The following is a 20,775-nucleotide window of genomic DNA, read 5'->3' as shown; positions in this document are numbered from 1 at the left end:
ACTCCTCGCGTCATCTTTTTCTACGAGTCGTGGACCACTATGAGGTGTGATTTGTGCATTTACTTTGCAAACTAAGCTATCATCGTGTCGATCGTCGCGTACCTTGCCGTGACCAATGACGTATGATATCGTGCGTGTGGATAAACGTGTGGATAAACGCCTGGATAACGTACGTGTGGATAAACGTCTGGATTAATACTTAGGCTATATTCTATTATCTTCACTATTGTACTTTTTAATTTTGGATATGATTATAACACACACGTTTTCATGTTTTTGTGGGTTGGGCAACAGTGTAGACACTATTAATCAGTATAATAATAATAGCCTAATTAGTATAATTATATTTACGCAAGTTTTAATATAGGCCTAGTAGGACTGCAACAAGTGTTAGCTATATTACTTAAGGCTGCCAGTTAGAAAAAGGTAAATCAATTAATTAAGTCTTGCAGTTGGTATTTGACAGATTTTACTGCCTACAAGCATGTACATTTAGTAAACATGTCTAAATGAAATGCCTAGTTTAAAAAAGGTGTTAAAGGGGATGGGATCTGTATCGGGGTGTTGGATTTTTAACAACATCCCAATAGTAACCAGCCCAAACAAACAACACTCATTTACAGATTATCATACAAATGAATGAGGGCATAGTTATATGTGAACACTCAGAATTTATGATTAAGTAAATGTTTAAAACCATATAAAATATGCAGAGGCACCCAATAGGGCGGGCAAGCCAGGCAGTTGCATGATTTGATTTGTTAAACATGAAAAGGACTTATCCGTCTGGCATGGCCGCTCGCTCTAACGTTAACCTAACCCAGTGGTTCTCAACCTTTTTTGGGCCAGTGCCCCCTATCCAATATCCAAGTCCCTGAACGCCCCCCACCCCCAAACTAATGAGCGAGCAGGAACGAGTGAGAGTTAACAGATGAAATAAGTGCAAAATTATCTTTTATTAATACAACTGAACTATACTACACAGTGATTCATTCAAAAAACAAGCTTTAAACCCCATTGGTGTAGCAATACCAGTGTTTCTCACAGGAGTTTTGGTAAATCTGTGGTGGGTGGACCTCGGGCCTTCTAGGGGGGATCGGGGGGTCAAATCGAACTTGACTGCACATCATATTTTTGACATTATTGATACGGCTTTCAATCGTAATGCAATAGAGATGAACACAACACTGACGGTGGACTTGCGGTCAGGAGTAGAGCTGCTGCGGACAAATTCTTTTTTTTTTAAGCGCTGCTGACGTATTCTTTCACGTGCATAGATGCGCGTGCACACACAATATGATATCACACTCTGTCTGTGCATATGTTTTACAACATAATTGAACAAATACATAGTCCTAACACGTTTTAAATAGCCCACTTAAAGTGTTTATTACAACTAAATTACTAAATGCTTAAAATGAATAAAAGCAAATGAACAAAAATTTGCGTTATAGGCTATATTTAAACTCATGAACACATTAACACAACGCCTCCCTTTCAAAAATCTTGCTTCCAACGCCCCCGTTGAGAACCACTAACCTAACCTAAGGTTAATCCAGATAAATGTTCGCTATTATTAGGTGCATATCCAAGTGTTTGTGCGGAGCGCGCACTGCATGACATGGAGGCGCTGACGCGATTATTTAAATTTGTTGAGTTAACAATTAGTTAAAACTAATAAAATAATAAAACAAAGATTCAATTAAGATGCTCGTTAATTTATGAGACAAGCTCCAGTTCACGCGCCGGCGCCTCCGTGTCGTGATTATATGTCTGCTATATTCTTATTTATTAAATCCAGCCAATTGGTTGATGAAACATTGATTAAAATTAAGATACAATTAATACAAAACAAAATTAAATTTAAAGACAGGCTTTGTGCTTTCTGTTTGAGGTCTCTGTGAACGTTTTAAAGCAGTCTTTTAGTGCCGCTTTCAGAGCGCTCACGTCCGTAACGGAGAACTGTCCATGGCTGAGTTTCCCGAAACCTTCTTAACGCTACGTCGTTCTTAAGTTACACCTTAAGCTGTACCTTATGGGTAATACGTGTTTCCCGAAACGTTCTTAGTAAGTCATACTTTCGGAAGGTTGGTCTGGACCACTCTTAGCTTCACCTTATCACTGTTGCAGGGCTATATGAATATAATTCTGAAGTTTTAATACACACAGACAGTGTTCAGTTAGGCTAATTCAAGTGTTTTCATGCAAAGAATAAAATTGTCATTACACTGATTGTTGTTAGAATTTTAATTATATTATTATATATAATACAATTTTATAAATGTATTTTAATAAAAGAGCGCTTTTAAAGGCCAGTGAAAGCATAGGCTACTGTCAGTTAAGTCCTATTCGGACGCTGATATTGTTTATTATGGGCTCGTATGGTATTTTAAACATTTACAGGGGTAAGTCTGTGATTTTAGTGCCGTCCGAATCCATAATATCAGTGTTTTTTCTCACCCAACCCGCGTAAAAATCCCTGGCCAAATTAGTACCTACTGTTTTTTGACAAACAGGTCGTGTGGTAATTTAATTGCCATCTGAATCCACATCTCTGCGTTTTCAAGAAGAGATTCAAAATTCACTGTTTAAATCCTTTTTGATCACTGCCGAGCACCGTACGTACGATGTAAACTTTTATTACTGAAATGCTTGAAAGTATTTACAAGAACAATATTTCATCGCAGCTCCACCTCAGCGAACAAAAATGGGAAAGAGAAGAAAGCACATACAAATTTAAATGGTTATTATGGCAGCAATATATGATACAATTTTAAAATATGTAGGCAATGCTATTATAGTTTGGATTACTTTTTATAATATCCCATGAGTCCTAATAAATGCAATTTCAACTATTTCTAAAGTGCTTTTTTATAAAGAACACCGCTTTCTCAGATAAACAGCCCCTGGACGAGAGAATAACTGATTCTCGAGTCGTCGATATCAGCAGATTCAGCACCATCGCCAGGACAGCACCCGGTAACGTCGCACGTAAGAAGGTATATCTTAAGCAGCTTCCTAAGGTATAGTTCGGGGAACACGCCTAGAAATGGTATACCTTCAGTTAAGAATCAGAATCAGAATCAGAAAGAGCTTTATTGCCAAGTGTGCTTGCACCCACAAGGAATTTTTCTTGGTACTGAAGCTTCCAGTGCACATATACAAATACAAATACAACAAGAAACATAGTAATACAAATTCTAAGAATAAAATATATAAAAAAATAAAATAAAATAAAATAGTATAAAAAGTAAAAAAAAGGGGTCACAGTTGGGTTTAGTCTGAATAAACATTTACAGATTATGAACATATTTACAGTATTTTGAGAAGTATGAATAATATAAATATAAATATCACCTGAGTTAGAGAATATTACACTAGACAGTGGGAGTCTAGTGCTGTGTTACAGATTATGAACATATTTACAGTATTTTGAGTAGTATGAATAATATAAATATAAATATCACCTGAGTTAAGAGAATATTGCACTAGACAGTGGGAGTATTGCACTTGCAGGCATATGCCTTGGGGGGCATGTTAAGTGTTCAGAAGGGAAATGGCCTGTGGAAAGAAACTGTTCCTGTGCCTGGATGTTCTTGTGGCCAGTGATCTGTGTCGCCGTCCTGACGGTAACAGTTCAAACAGGGGGTGTCCAGGGTGAGTGGAGTCTGTGATGATTTTACCTGCTCTCTTCCTCACTCTGGAAGAGTACAGGTCCTGGAGGGTTGGCAGGGGGGCACCAATAATCCTCTCTGCTGTCCGGACTGTCCGTTGTAGTCTCCTGATGTCCGATTTGGTAGCTGAACCAAACCAGACAGTGATGGAAGTGCTTAAAACAGACTCAATGACGGCTGAGTAGAACTGGATCAGCAGCTCCTGTGGCAGATTGAACTTCTTCAGCTGGCGAAGGAAGTACAGTCTCTGCTGGGCCTTTTTCACAATGGAGTCAATGTGATTTGCCCACTTCAGGTCCTGAGAGATGGTAGAGCCCAGGAACCTGAATGACTCCACTGCTTCCACAGTGCTGTTCATGATGGTGAGAGGGGGGAGTGCTGGGGATTTTCTCCTGAAATCCACAATCATCTCCACTGTTTTGAGCGTGTTCAGCTCAAGGTTGTTATAGCTGCACCAGACAGCCAGCTGTTCAACCCCCAGTCTGTAAGCAGACTCGTCACCATTTTGGATGAGACCGATGACGGTGGTGTCGTCTGCAAATTTCAGGAGCTTGACAGAGGGGTCTTTAGAAGTGCAGTCATTAGTGTACAGGGAGAAGAGCAGTGGGGAGAGAACGCACCCTTGGGGGGCGCCAGTGCTGATGGTGAGGGTCCTGGATGTGAGCTTCCCCAGTCTCACTCGCTGCTGCCGGTCTGTCAGGAAGCTGGAGATCCACTGACAGATTGAGGATGGCATGGAGAGCTGAGTCAGTTTGGCTGTGAGAAGATCAGGGATGATGGTATTGAAGGCCGAACTGAAGTCCACAAATAAGATCCGTGCATAAGTCCCAGGTCTGTCAAGATGTTGCAGGATATAGTGCAGTCCCATGTTGACTTCATCATCCACAGACCTGTTTGCTCTGTAAGCAAACTGAAAGGGATCCAGAAGGGGTCCAGTGATGTCCTTCAGATAGGCCAACACCAGTCTTTCAAACGACTTCATGACCACAGACGTGAGAGCGACAGGTCTGTAGTCATTAAGTCCAGTGATTTTAGTTTTTTTGGGAACCGGAATGATAGTGGAGCGTTTGAAGCAGCAGGGAACTTCACACTGCTCCAATGATCTGTTGAAGATCTGCGTGAAGACTGGGGCCAGTTGGTCAGCGCAGGCTTTTAGACAAGCAGATGAGATGCCGTCTGGGCCTGAAGCTTTCCTAGTCTTCTGTTTTTTGAAGACTCGGCTCACGTCCTCCACACAGACCTTAAGCTCAGGTTGGATGGCAGAAGGGGGGAGGAGAGGGGTTGCAGGAGGTGATGGTGGATGTGTGAAGTGCACATCAGAGCGGGTGTGAGGTGTGAGTCTGGGCTTCTCAAACCTGCACTATAAGTTAAGTTATACCTTAAGAGTCTTCTAAGAGACAACGTTATCGGGAAACTCAGCCCATAACATTGTTTTTTCCTCATAAATGCGAACACGAAAAATAAAATGGAGAAATAAGATGGATATCCATCCAATTATGGATTGTATTGATAGGCTACTGATTTCATTGTATTAGTAACATACACAGTGTCTTTGCATTCTGATTTCATTTATTGATTTAATTTAAGAAACCTGACATAAGATGACAATTAAACAAATCATATCATAGTCCGATTCATTTTTAGATTTGCTTTTTTTTTTATTCTGATGGATTTGTAAAGAAATCAGATATTCTCTTCTGACTCCTCATATAGTTAGCGGAGTTTGTTTTCTCGTTTGAATATTCTAATTTTAGCGTAGTCACGTCACGTCATTTACGTCAGATCGACTTTTGAAATATATTTCTCAAAATCACAAAACCACATTTGACATCATATAAAAACGAAATTATATTTTGAACAATTTTATGAATAAAGGTGGAAAATTAAAAACCTGTTGAAAAACAAAAACTTTATTTCAAGTCATATCATTTTAAATTCTCGTTCTGTCAGCAGAGGTGCTGCAGCACCCTCAGAACCCCTATTTCCCGTGGCCATGCATTCACAGTACATTCAAACAGTGTTGTGCCCTGCATATTTATTCCAGACTATATATGCTTGTTGGGCTGGTACACAGGGATTACCAACCCTGAGTCCTGAAGTCACCCCAGCAACACACATTTTACATGTCTCTTCTGTAAAGTCCCTATTAATGAGCTGATCTGAATCAGATGGTTTTGATTGAGGAGACATGCAGCATATACAGAACAGACAGAGAAACCCATAAAACATTACGTTTAACAGGTAAATTAATGACCAGTTAAAAAAATTATTTATAGGCTACCTTTCTTTTTTTTTTTTTTACCTTTCTTCTGTTTTTGATTTACATAGGCAGCAATATTACCTTTAAACACACACATAAATACATATATAAATGAATAAATAAACATATATAAATGAGATATATATTACTAATAGTGTCTACACTGTAGTACAACCCATAAAAACATGAAAACATTGTGTTATGATCATATCCCAAATTAAAAAGGTACAATAGGAAAGATAATAGAATTTAGCCTAAGTGTTAATATCCAGACGTTTATCCAGACGTTTATCCACACGTACGTTATTCAAACGTTTATCCACACGTACATTATCCAGACGTTTATCCACACGTACGTTATCCAGACGTTTGTCCACACGTACGTTATCCAGACACAAAGTAAAAAAAAATCCTTTCTCAGCTCCGTCGCCGCCACGTCGCCGCGCACTTTGAGCGCAGCTCCAACACGTGACCGTGTCGTCTAACGTCTCATATCTTACGTCTGACGCCTTATTACTATGGGATTTTGGCCAGACGACTGGCGAGCGTATACACGTTAGTTCACCTCTCAGTTTGCTTAGCGATCGCCAAAAAGTGCACAAATCACACCTCATAGACCACTTGTGCTCGCACATGCAGCCATCTCGCTGTAGTGTTTTGTCACATGACACTGACAGCGGTAGGTTCTTTGCTGCGTGCGTCAGGAAAAAAACACAGACGTCCATAGGGAGGCGTTTTTTTTAAAAATTTTTTTAAGTATCGATACTGATAAATGTAGGTATCGTGACCTTTTTAATTTCCGAGTATCGCGATACTTTTGAAGTATCGGTACACCGTGCAACACTACTATTGAATGGTCGTGCAACACTCTCTCATTTTCCCCTGAGACGGGAGAAATCCGTATTTACCTCTTACATTTCCTCCCACAATGACGCAAAAATCGTCATTTTGCGTCATTGTCGGAGGAAGTGTAAGAGGGGGGGATTTCTGTTGAGACTACAAGCACTAGTTCCCACCCTTTCAAACCCGCCCATAGCGGCTTGGACCTAATGCGCTAACAGACCTATCACAGATCAGTGCCAGTGCGTTTGATTTCACCGGCAGAAACCTGCAGAAAACATGGACGAAGGTACTGAATACGCAGACAGATGCAATATGGAGGATTGGGATTTTGAAGAAGTTATGGTAGAAACGGATGTTCGTGGCTACCTTTATGAGCCACAATATAGCGACGAGCAGCTGAGGGCTATGGAGGAACAGGAGGCGGCTGCAGTTTCAATCTAACTGAATTCATTTTGATTGGTGAATCTGAATGTAGTGTTTACATGAACGCTAAACAAGTGATCGGTTGATGTGCGTTTTAACATTGCTAAGAAAATTCCCGCTCCTCCGTGAGAGATACGAGACCTGTGCGTCTCAGTAATCACGCCACCGGGCTCGCGCCGTTCTCCCGCGCCCCTCAGCCTCGTCCTGCTCGCCACAGTAAACATAATGAATGGCGACTGTAGAACGCAAAAGCCGAATCCCGGACATTTTGGGCGATCTCGAAATCCCAGCCGGGCAAACTCGTCACGGAGTCTCACTAGTAGCCTAGCCTTGCTGTTTTCAACTGCGCTCTCTTACCGGTAGGCGTGGCTTGGGAGTGGCCTCCTAGGGCAGCGAAGCAAGTGCATTCTGGGAGTTGTTGTCTTTCATCCACATAAGCCAAAAATACATTTTCTGGCTTTTCTCAGTCTAGAAAGCTCCAAATTCAAAAATTATTTCACATTTCTTCTACATAAATTACTTATTTTAAATACACATTCATCTTTCCAGAGGTGAAGTATCCCTTTAAAGGATAATTCCGGTATTTAACACCTTGAGTCTATTTTGTAGTTTGTTTTGGATGAACTAGAGTGGTGGACACAGAAATTTTGACGATGGGTCCTGTCTCGACTTTTTGACTCTTTTAGAATCGCCTTTGACCGCTTCAGAGTGGCTGTCTATGGACATGCACGAACATGTCCTTAAAACAACCCTTAACGTTCGTTTTCAAAACTGTGCAACTCACCGAGTGGTTAGTGGTGTTCGTTGATGATTAAAAACAAATAGCGTAGCGAAATACAGTTTCTGTCGTGTTTTATTTGTCATTTTGTAAAATCCCATTGATTTCTGTTGGAGGACTCATTGCTCGTTGATATTACTGCGCTACCGGAAATGGAAAAGGGGGCTGTTTACATTTGGTTGTAGTCTTTTTGCTCAGTTCTCCGTCTCTCAGAAGGCTAGCGCATAGCTGCCAACTTTTGAGTTTTGCTTGGAGTGAGATTTATGTTTTGGGGGGGGGGGGGGTTGTTTTTTATTTATTTTTTCAATAAAAAAAATTATTGCATCACAATAAGTGTATTGTGATTGTCAAAACATTTTAGTAACTAAACTGAATTTTATTAGGTTTAGCGACAACATGTTACAATGTTTACATGGTTCAATTTCTGGTAAGCTACGCTTTTTTATTATTTCAATTCAATTCAGTTATTGTGATTTGATTTAATATTGACTCATTTGGATAAATATTAGGTAGGCTACACAAGATAGGCATTCATTTTTCTCAAGAAAAAAACAACTCACCTAATGCTGTAAACATACAGAGAGCCCTATCAGCTGGCAGTATTATTTAAGGTTAAAAAATAACACAAATGAAATATAATGCGTTTTTTTTATTATAATAACAACTTTATTTAATGATATAAGTAAAAATATAATAAATATGCAATATAGTACACATATTTAGCCAAATACTCTCTATAGCTCTTTTTTTCTAGGCAACTAACGTGCTATAGCCTATATTATGGTCATTAAATGGCTTTCCTGAGGTAAATGTTATGTGACATGATTGTTCTCCAGCTGTTTTATTGACACCTTTGTTTGATTGATTGGTCGATATTATGTATGAGGAATATACATTTCGGTAAGTTGTACTGTATCTTTCAACAGTGTTCATTCGTGTTTAAAGTTATTTACTATCAGCTAGAGATGATCGGTTCACGTGCCGCTAGGGATCTGTCGCGTCACATTTACAAGCGCCAAAACGGTATTTATTGTCTGAATTTCGTAATAAAAGTGACAGAATCTGAGAGCTGAGATTTTTTTAATATCATAAGTAACCTGCTCTGTCTAGTCTGTCGGTCTCCGTGTCCTCTTTGCTTCGCGATTTTTCTGTGCGTGAGAAAATGGATGTGTGGCGTGAGCGCGTGTGAAGAGTGTCAATTGCGTGAGTCTCACGGTGAATGCGTGAGAGTTGGCAGCTATGCTAGCGTGAGCAGAGCAACTGTGCTCTTAGCGCTAGACACCGAGTTCCGTACAGCGTCCTTGTACGGCAAAGTGGTTGTCGCCATCAAGTGGTCGGGAGTGTGCTAACGCTTCAGACTCAAATATCGAGCGGAAGTTTATACGCGGTTGTGGGGTATCTGAAAAAATAGTTCCACTATAGCAAATAACACGGATTGAAATCATACATTGCGCCGATATATTTGTTTTTAATCATCAACGAACACCACTAACCACTCGATGAGTTGCACAGTTTTGAAAACGAACGTTAAGGGTTGTTTTAAGGACGTTCGTGCATGTCCATAGACAGCCACTCTGAAGCGGTCAAAGGCGATTCTAAAAGAGTCAAAAAGTCGAGACAGGACCAATCGTCAAAATTTCTGTGTCCACCACTCTAGTTCATCCAAAACAAACTACAAAATAGACGGTGTTAAATACCGGAATTATCCTTTAAGATTTATTCCTACACTTAACATAAATTACAACTGAGATGCTTGATAACTAACTTTTAAGCGCAGCTTTGAGCCAAGAATTTTTTTACTCAATTCTTAGCAGTGTTCTATGGAGTAATACTCAGAGGCTTGATAAATACGGGCCCTGATTTCATTCATATGTGGAAATATACTGAATTTGTACCTGATTTTTGCATTGTGATTTCAGTGTGAACAGTCAGGTCAGAATTCAGATTAGTGTCTGATAAGCACTTCAGCGCTGAATCAGAATTTGCAATGTGGTGGCCTTAATACCTTCTCAGCAAGGGAAAGTTGCTCCTGGACACGGAGTAAGTCATGTTTAGCGGATACCAGGCTGTCTTGCAGGTCTTTCTGAGAAGCAACATTTGCATTCAGAGTCTTTTCAAAGTCAGCCTGCATTGCTGCAACTGTGCCTTCCAGATTTGCGATCTCCTGAGCAGACATTGCAAACTACCAATGAAAAAAAGGTCTGTAAATATTTTGTCAATTTTACTGCTGTTTCTAAACTTTACACACAAAAAAAAAACTTTACAACACATATAGTACTGTGCACTTGACAGATACATATATAAATAAATAAAACAGCACATACCACAGAGTTCCCATGAAGCCAAACAGAAAGTCATAACGGAAATGGTGAGAAATAAAATCTTATAAACAAAATAGTGCTGGGCGGTGTACCGGTTCATACACGGGTTTCTTGTATACAAACAATACCGGATGCGCGCGCATCCAGGAGGCAAAAAAACGCTATCTGTTATGCAGAGTTGTAAAAGAACATTGTAATTAACGTAGATTTCGCATTGTTTGTAATTTCTTGTTGACTCAATAATAAACTGCAATTTCAGAGTTGGATCTGTTTGTTTGTGTTTCATATTAATATAACATTATGTAAAACGTCCAACTGTTTACGAATCAAAATCCGGACATACTGTGATGCATGTATGAATTATGTTTGACTAAGTTAGTAAGTTAGCCAATGTTAGCAGTGCAGAATCTATAGAGCCGAATTTGCTTTTATATAAGTTAACCTTGTTTACTTTACGACCTGCAACATTTCATGACTGCACACATAGGCTATAACGTTACTTTACTGTAAATCAAAGATTTGACGATGGATTTTGTGGGAAGCTTTAGTACCTCCGACCGTGGCGATTAATATATTAAAAAACTTACTCTCAGCAATGGTGAGATCTTGCCGGATCCCTACCTACGCAATACATGACGATCTTTGGATTGTGGATGACAAGAAGTGGCCAGCAATTGTATGGCCTGATATATATAATTATCTTATTCAGACACCAAGTGTGTATACAAGAGAAATGATTAGAGCGTACAAATCCCTTGATGCATACAACTACGTGCTATGTGGTCACGTGCAGTTCGTCAAATTATGAATAGAAAGAATATAACATACAACTTCCTCCTTCTGTCCCACTCTTCCATTTGCCTAGATTTGGAATTACTTGCAACGTGTATAATTTAAATGAGCAGATAAAACACAACAGATAGGCCTGCATGTAAATAAATTACGCAACAACTCCTTGGCATTTTGACTTAACGACAACACCACCACTATGCCTAAACCCTTTACTCCGGTACGAAGACCGCGGGTCTTTTTGCCTCCTGGTTGCAGTGATGACGTCGCCGAGAAATCCATGTATACCGAATACCGGTGTTTATTTTTGTTATGATATGAATTTTTAAACTACCGCAATACCGGTGTATGTCGCTTTAATAACGATCGGAACACGGCGTGGTCCTTTTTCACTGTGGTGATGCACGTGTTACTAAGCGTGACTTTGAAGATGGATAGGTTAAACTATAATTGATAGCTGTCAAATTATATTACAGTGTTTCCCATACATTGGTTCACAATATCAACACAGCCTTTTGGAAAATCTATTTGTGGTTGGCATTGACATCGTTGAATAAACATGAGCACTGCACGTTTCAAAATCAAAACGCGGCGCGGGTGTTTTTATATGAATGTATCTGAAGTGAACTGACGGTCTTTAGAAAAGTTTCTTTGTTATTACGATTGAATCTTTCTTTATCTTTCCTGATAAAGCAGCGTTTATGAGCGCTGCTGCTTTGTGTACAGCCGTTACCGGGGAAACCGCTATTTCTGCCGCTCCTAAAGCGCCTCCTGCTGGCACCTCTTTGTACTAGTGTGGTTTTTTCTTCTACAATATTCACTCATGACAGTAAAATAGGGCATTCTAAGTCAATCTACTGCAGTATTTCCTCTCTCACTCAGTGAAAAATGGGTTTTATACCCAGTCATGCTTAAAAAAACAAAAACAAAAAAAAACCGTCATTCCTACCGTGAAACCGGTGTAATTTAGAAAAATACCGTGATGTGGATTTTTGGTCATACCGCCCAGCACTAAAACAAAATATGAGAAGTCATATGCCAACGAAGGGAAATCACTCTCTGTGTGTTCACAGGGGCATTGACAAAGGCTCAAACACAATCCAAATGTCTACAATGGAATCAAATCCATGCCACATATATTTGCAAAACAATAAAGTTTAGGTCTACCGATAATGAAGCTGAAGGCTAAAATAGCCAACTTGGCTAAGTGTTTTATACCTGATGATCTCCTTGGCTTTTTTGAAGGGCTTTCAAGGCTCTCTCTGCTTTGGACTTGTCATCTAGAGCATTCATGGCCTACAAAGCAATCATTATACAGGCATGAGAGATAATAATGTACTATAAAGTGGTGCCCAAAACTATTTGGACTCTTAAGCCACAATTAAAAATGTCTGAATGGCATGGCATTAGATACAAAATATCAAAGCAAGTGGTTTTTATTTTAAAGAAACACAGCACAAGCTCACTTTTAAAGCTAAACATTTCACAAAAATATGTCTGTTGGGTTTTATATGAGAAAATGTTTTTTAGTGTGCAAATACTTTCTGAGGCCACAGAATATATCACGTTTACCAATATACTAAGACATTCTGGGTTTTTACTATTATTATTTTCATCATTTCTTTACCTGAGATTCCAAAGTTCTGAGTCTAGCTTTCAATTTGTCATTGTCCTCTTGTAGTCTGGAAATCTCCTAAAATTAAAAAGTTAAAGACTTTCTCTGTTAGTGTTTATTTATTTACAGTACATGTGTACTTGTTCCAATTTAATAAGAAATGACCTTCTGGAGTAGTTCAGAAACACCTCCTTCATTCAACGGTGCTAATTTTGGCTTACTGGACTCCTGATTTACCTAAAAGCACACAAAGAAAATGTTGAAGGTAGTAGCTCACCATGGGGAAGCATTCTTAAAATATAGTCCTTGTTTTTGTCTTTGTTTATTTAGGACATATGAAATAAAAAAAATTATCATCAGAATTAGCATTGTGGTTCATTAGCTTTGAAGCCTTAAATATGCTCATCTAATGTACTTCTAAATTTGCTAAATAAACAATGCATTTCATGGAATTTTTCATTTGATTCTGACCATGACAGAAACTAAAGTTATATGGCCACAAGATGTTAAAGGAAGTTATGTTTTGACTGTTTATATTTGCTGTTATCATTAGACTAGCATGACAAGCTGTTCTTAAGAACTGTGACCATGACAATCTAGAACGACAAAAGGCGTATGTCACACTTTAACCTGCAAAATGTGTGAATTTTGTGCATGCTGCTACAAATAAAACAACTTAATAACTGACTACACCTATCAGAGACCGAAGTCTCCTGTCAAGACCTGCAATGAGCTCACCTTGCTGTTAGGTTTGAAATCAGTCTTCTCAAACTCAGCTACTTGCTCCAGTAACTCTCTAATAAGAGAAGAAATTAAAAAGGGGGGGAATGAGAGACATGTAAGGATTCATTATGAATGTTGCACAATATATGAGCGTTATCCTTGTTATAATTAATTTTAAAGGAGTCAAACCATAAGAAATCACACTTTTCCTTGATACTTTGAACAGAGTGTCCAAGCTGCTTTTACATACAACGCAAGTGAATGGGGACTAGGGCTGTCAAGCTCCAAAAAGACAAAAACAATCATAAAAGTAGCCCATTCGACCGTCCATTCTCTCCAGTCTTTCTCTTCAGAATACTTTTGAACATTATGTAGGAAAATGAACATCAATATTAGGAAAGAGTGGCTGAAATAAATTTTTCTTGATCACTTTAGTCAAATGGTCCGTTTAATTCTAATATTCAAAGGAGGATGACTGCTTTAGCTCAAAATACATAATGGACCTTTTAATGGACATTAAGGAAAACATAAATAATGAAAAATGTATAAGTACTTTTTTAGATGTATGAAAAATATTAATTAATTTAAGTTGATGTTATGTGTTGATGTAAGCCACAGAAAAGACACATCAATGACACAAAAGCAGATGCACCTGCTCGGATTCTCTGTTGTGGGTGGAGTCAAAGAAGGGAAAGAGAAGAAGAGCCTCTAAAAAAACACATACGTACATGTCAGTTACATGATTCTAAATGGAAAATAAAGCCCCTCCTTCTCCTTCTGAAAACAGTTTGTGGTAGGCAAAACATTTGGCTGTGCGTGCGGTCTGTGAAGATTGCGGTGTACACATGCAGATATGGGTGTTTTCCCTGTGTGAGGCCCATCCCTGATGTACCAAGGAGGGAGGATCATACACAAACGCATACAGCTGTTTATGCAAGTAATGGAGACAAAACACACTTAGCCACAAACACCATCATACTGCACAAGCGACATGTTACAGTAAACAAAAGTAAAAAAAAAAAAAAGTGTTTACGTGTGTGATTGCTGCTTAGCTCTCTCAGAACTGTGTTTGTGATTTTTACTGTTGTTGGTCAAATTTAGTTCAGTACTGACCACAGTGCATAATTTGCAATTTGCACAGTGCATAATTTTAAAAGGACAAAAATTCATATTCTACTCATTATCAACAAAAACAATAATAAAAGCAGCCTATCACACTATATTCCAAGTCTTCGAAAGTCATACAATAGCTTTTGTGTGAGGATTAGAATGAAAAAACCAAATGGGTTCAAACAACCATTAGGTAAACCACCTAATGATGACTTAATTTTAGTGAAGTATCCCTGTGGATAAAGTGGTTCTAAACATCATTTCCTCAAAGCGGCTACCAGTTCAATTTAGGATAAAGTACAAGGTGCTTTTGTATACTTTTAAAGCCTATACACGGACTGGCACCAAAACATATTTCTGAGCTTATAAACTTTCGTTGCTCACAGAGATCTCGGAGATCCCAAGACCAGCTGCTCCTTGAAATTCCTCGGTCACGCTTAAAAGGCAAAGGAGATCGCGCTTTCTCATTTGCTCCCCCAAAGTTGTGGAATGGTTTACCAATGTCTATCAGATCATCTACCTCTGTAACATGTTTAAAACCCATAAGACGTAATTTGTTTGATGAGGCCTTTGCTACTTTGTAAGGACTATTGGTTTGGATTAGATGCATTTATAATATTTTATCTCTTTCTCATGTTTTATTTGATTAATTCTTTCTTTGTATTTTTATTGTTTTATTTAATTCCTTTGAAACTGTACAGCACTTTGGTACACTGTGTTTTTTAAGGTGCTTTATAAATAAAGTGAGAAAAATTTGGATTTCAATGATAACTAAAAATAAATATAACTATATTAGCGTCCACACCTGTGGACAATATCATTCTATTTATTCTAATTGTGTGCTACAGTTTAGTCATCTGCCACTTTAAATGCTCCAGCTCTAAAGCAGAATGATTTCTGATTGGCTGTCAATATTTTTATCATTCATCAGCTGGAAAAAAAAAATCTGCAAGTTATTTCAATAATACCTTTTCTATGTGCCGTTATTGTAATAGTTGTGGTGTGGACTCTGCTATTATTTTGTATTTAGAATGATTTTTAGAAAAATATCTTTATCATTATTGTTATAGTTATTGTCCTTGGTGCGAACAGGCCTTAAGACCACTAGGCATTCCAGATGTCCTAGCCTGACGACCTCTCAGATGTCTTCATCATCAACATAAAAATCAGAGAGTGAAAGTTTAACTTTCAGCTGACCTTTAAGCATGAGGCCCGACCAGAGGAGTAGGAAGGATGTGGTTTTGACTCTGACAGTGGAGCAAAAGTGCATGGGTCACAAATATGAGATCACGATCCTAAGCCCTTCAAAATATTCTAATTCAATCTAGTGGTTAGCATGAGTCAAATTAAAAACAATTACAAAACCAAGACAATTTTGTTACGGAGTGTCTATTTATGCTAAGTAAGTATTTAAGAAGTAAGACGTGCTGAAAATATAAATAGTTTTAAGTCTAAATTAAAAACATATTTCTTTAGTCTGGCCTACCTGTAATATCTTATAATGCTTTTTAGATATTTTATATGTTTTTCTTCATTTTTAACTATTGTATGCCTTATAAATCCTTATAAACTTTATTCTTATTTTTGTATCTTACTGGGTCTACTATCTACTGTATTTATTGTTTATTTTTTTGCCTGTAAAGCACTTTGAACTGTATTGATTTGTTTGGAAAAGTGCTATATAAATAATATTTGCTTGCTTGCTTGCTATTTACACTGTGCAAATAGCCCGCCTTGTTGGCAGAGGCCATTTACACTAACTCTGCCCTCTGACGTCTGGTTGTGCCAGACAAAATTACAGAAGATGATAGGTTGTCACTAGATTGTCAACATAGCTATAGTGTTGGGGCAAGGCGCGAGGAAGAAAGGCGCGACGAAGAAAGGCGAGTCCGCACCACTCCCTTTTCCCATCACATATCAGATCTGAAAGGCATTTATGTTCAATAAATATGAAAACAAAATATAGAAAAAATAGAAAATGGAAATAAAAGGTCTAAGGTGTGTTTAATAATAAAATGTTTATTGGGTAGGAGTAGGGAGGGCTTAATTGTCCCAATAAGGTAGCATCCATATAATAAATTGTATTATTGCATAAATAACGTACAACAACACTGAGCTGCAAATGGTATTTGCTACTATTTATAAGTATTAATAGCATAACTAATATTTACACTTATTGCAAAGAAAATATTTTTACATAGTGTAAATAGAATCTATTGCTATTTTCACTTAGTGTAAATAGCATCTATCGCTAAGAAAATATGCTATTTTAACTTGGTGTAAATAGAATCTATTGCTATTTGCACTTAGTGCGAATAGCCAGTCATTTTGTTAACAGTCAGTTAATGATGAACAATCCACTCCTTTATTATCAAACTAGAACCAGATAACTTTGTGAAGAACTAGGGTATCGAAGTGCATCAAGGACTTGCAACAAATGTTTTTTACTTTCTAATTATTTAGAAATTTGTTACGAAATGGATGTTTTGAGACAATTTTTAATATATATATATATATATATATGTGTATATGTATATGTATATATATATATATATATATATATATATATATATATATATATATATATATATATATATATATATGCATATAAAAATAAATTGATATAAAAATGCATTTAATTTAGTTAATTATATATATATATATATATATATATATATATATATTCCCAACCACAGCACTACCGCTAGTTGGCCCCTGCCACAGCCTTATTTTAAAGGAGACATATCATGCTTTTAAATCGTTCCTTTTTACATATAAATCATACATTTGTGGTCTATATAAAGCGGAACTGTAATGCTTGGGTCTGAATTCCTCATTATTATAGCTCCACAGGCCCCTTTTCTACCCCTTTTCTGATGTGCATCTGAGAGCAACTCGTTTTGGTGCGGTCTTTTTAAATGCAAATGAGACACTTCATACCCCGCCCCCTCTCCAGGTTGCAGAGGTGACACTCGGTTCAACTCCACCCCGTTCGGCCATTTTTGTAGTTTGATAGCAGAGATACGATTATCTAGCGGCACAGAAACTTTTGGACATCCAAGATTTGTGTCAACACAGAAAACATTTCATCATTGGATAGTTTTTTCGTTTTATTAAAGTGTTGATTTATGTCAGCTTAATGCCCGGAACGCTTTTCAGAAAAGATAAGGCAACTTATTTAGCACAATTCACACAGTAATTCAGACAGTAATTCAGGAAGAAAATATCTCCGAATGCTCCACATGAAAGTTTGGTCTTCCGACCTTTTACCACCGTGTCGATTTATTTTTATTAATATGTGCGAGGGAGAGAGAGCAAGACAGCGCCTAGTTTGGAGACGGCGAAGTCTTGTTTACACTTTCGCCTGGCTCGGAAGAGAGAGAGTGTGACCGGGTCTCTCTCTCTCTGCTCGTTCTTTCAGTTAAAGTCCCCGTGAACCGGAAGTTGCAAACGACTTTTCTCCAGTGTAGTGACGTATTTCCCAGTGAAACGGAATATTGAACAGAGGGCGGGTTTTACTCTAGCGCTCCTCCTCTCCATCTCTCGCTCATAGCAGACTAAAGGGGAGTGGTTAAGCGTTTTTCAACCCAAGCCGTCAAGCCTATGTCATCAGAGAGGGACCGCCATTCCAGACCGGAAGTAACTTTTCAGACTTTGATTAAAGATTACCACTGCAAACAATTTTTTTCTGTGTCTTAACTTGCACGGATTAATTGTTCACCACAAGACTAGTAAATAGGTTACAAAGTAAATAGGTTCAACCGCTAACAGCTAACAAAGTAAATAGGTTCAATTTTGATTTCATGTCGACTTTAAACATGCGCCCTGTCACAAGCGCGGCAGTTCATCTACATTACTCACCGATCAAATAAGACTTTGGCGGGACAAAAAAAAACGCTTTGGCAGGCGCTAAAACAAGTTCAATGCAGGAAAAACCCTGTTGTTGCTGAAGTAGTTATCCTTGAACTGCTTCGCGTTCGTGCACACAAAAATGACTTTATGGGTACATTTCCGTTAAAAATAAAACTCAACCAGGCACTTCGAAGAGGTTCTGATGCTGGGAGATGGTGTAATGAAGCGTGTGGGATACTACATCCAACAACCGAACATTTTGACTTACTCTCTCGTAACTTCTGCATCCTTGAGCTCAGACTACAAAATCACAGCGAGAAATAAAAATGGAGGATTGCTCGAAGTGTTGGGCCGGGAGTAGGTGTCCTTATTTGGCAGTTCCGCTGCAAATACTGTGACGTAATAGTTCAAAAAACGTAATAGAGAATAGAAAAATCGGAACAGGTTGAAAATTATGACCAAAACAGAATATAAAGATATCAACGAAGCACCTGAAGAGACTAATTTCAACTTTTCTGTACTTCTAAACACTCCAAATATACAACAAAATGCATTTAAGGGCTAAAAAATTGGATTTAGCATGATATGTCCCCTTTAAACTTTATTTATTATGTTTTTAAGGAAAGCCAATTAATACATTTAAATGTGTTAAATAATGTAGTAAGTCTTTCCTTCCTGTGACAGGGCAGCCTTGGGAGATTTTAAGCTGAATTAAATGTCAGATACAGTTTACTGTACAATCATTATTGTACAATACCAAAAATATCCAGACAAAAGATTTTGTGCATTTTGTGAGACTTTTAATTATAAACAAGACTGATATACAAGCTTGAATGTGCAACAGGCAGCACATTTTACTTACTGACAATACAGAGAACATTTTTATTTAATTCAATCATAGCGTTTAGAAGTTTAATAACGGCTGGACATTAAAGGGCATATTGCTGGTTAGAGCCCCCAGTGAGTCATTGTATAGAAAACAAAATTTTCTTTAAATATATACGCTATTAAGACTTCTTGAGTCGTTTTTGTGAGAAAATTTTACTTCCGTATCTGAAAAATACCAAACTGGAAGTGATGTAACGGGAGAGAGTGCGGCCAATTTAAACAATAGGAAAACAATGGATTGCAATGACAGTTTGGATGCTGAGGAAATTGTAAATGTTTACTCGTTTGACGGACCACAGCCATACAATTATGAGCCTGCTATGTGGCCAAGGGAGCAGGGACAGGCCAGGATTAGACAGAACAACGGTCAGAGGAAACAAATTGAGTTTTGGTGTGAGGAGAACCTGTGGAGAACAGGGCAGGTGTCTTGGTGAGAGACCAGTTAGCTCATAGATACAGTCGTGCTCAGAATTAATCATACCCCTGGTAAATATGATAAAAAATGGCTGTAAAAAATAAATCTGCATCGTTTATTCTTTTGATCTTTCATTCAAAAAATTGGCAAAAATCTAACCTTTCATTGAAGTAAAAGAATTGAAAGTGGGGGGGAAATCACATTATGAAATAAATGTTTTTCTCCAAAACACGTTGGCCACAATTATTCATACCCCTAGATTTTTTTATGAATAAAATATCTCTGAAGTATATTCCCATTAATATTTACCTTTTTTAGCACACCAGGGTGTCCAGCTATGACTTCTTGTTTCACAGGAGTTTAAATATGAGGAAACACAAAGGCCAAATTCCCTTAAAGCGACACTATGTAACTTTTCAACCTTCATAATATATTTCCAAGATCCTTGTGATGGTACATCGACTTACAATAGGTTGAATGACACGTCTGCCATAGCCTGACAGGGTCTGTATCGCTTTTACTGGCACAAGTGCTGCGTTCCAGTCCACTTTTAGACATGCACTTGCGAACTTCCCTAATGCTGGGTACACACCAAAAGATAATCGGGCTGATTTTGGGCCGATTTCTCCCCTTCCGACAATCCGAGCTATGTCCCGATTATCTTGATGGTTTAACAGATTATTTTATCAGATTTTCCCTTGGTGTGAGGTGTGTTAAGAGTGTCCGAACCTGCTCGGAAGAACGTCGGAGCCACTCCGATCGCGAATCGTAAATATTAAACATGTTTAATATTTACGATCAGAAATCCTGATGTGTGGGGGGAACTCCGAGGACAAACACGCGCACGCTCTGGAGATTATCACGTGAAACGAAACAATATCCAATCAGAAAGCGAGATGATGGAAGACACGGTCATTCTCACACACACACACACACACACACACTTGCAGGAAGCTTAATGTTAAGATTTAGTATTCATAAGTGTAAATTTCGAGGAAACAAGCCTTTGTTTTTCATTTTAAGAGCAGAAATTTTACAATACCTAAACACAATATTGGGTTTGAAAAATAAGAAAGCTGCAAAG

General features: G+C 38.1%; 1 protein-coding gene and 1 long non-coding RNA gene across 5 annotated transcripts in view; one reads left to right on the top strand and one right to left on the bottom strand.

Annotated features, from left to right (window-relative positions):
* The window catches only part of lztfl1 (leucine zipper transcription factor-like 1), a 37,189-nt gene that overhangs the window by 3,587 nt on the left and 12,827 nt on the right, over positions 1–20,775 (bottom strand). The window contains exons 4-8 of one of the 4 annotated variants that reach the window (XM_082184019.1): positions 13,442–13,499; positions 12,869–12,940; positions 12,716–12,781; positions 12,307–12,384; positions 9,984–10,142 (exon numbers count right to left, since the gene is read on the bottom strand). In XM_082184019.1, coding sequence (XP_082040145.1) covers positions 9,984–10,142; positions 12,307–12,384; positions 12,716–12,781; positions 12,869–12,940; positions 13,442–13,499 — 433 coding nt within the window. Of the gene's footprint in view, positions 1–9,983; positions 10,161–12,306; positions 12,385–12,715; positions 12,782–12,868; positions 12,941–13,441; positions 13,500–20,775 lie in introns of all 4 variants that reach the window. The other 3 variants (XM_082184020.1, XM_082184018.1, XM_082184021.1) reach the window with 3 other exon arrangements.
* On the top strand, positions 1,117–9,975 carry LOC309509378. Its single transcript, XR_014209881.1, has 3 exons — positions 1,117–1,964; positions 5,094–8,182; positions 9,216–9,975. It is a non-coding gene; the product is annotated as an uncharacterized lncRNA (long non-coding RNA).

Source organism: Leuciscus leuciscus (genome assembly GCF_965113295.1).
Source record: "Leuciscus leuciscus genome assembly, chromosome: 11".
Lineage (NCBI taxonomy): Eukaryota > Metazoa > Chordata > Actinopteri > Cypriniformes > Leuciscidae > Leuciscus > Leuciscus leuciscus.
The sequence above is the reverse complement of the archived record's forward strand: the minus strand, read 5'-3'. Positions and strand labels throughout refer to the sequence as shown.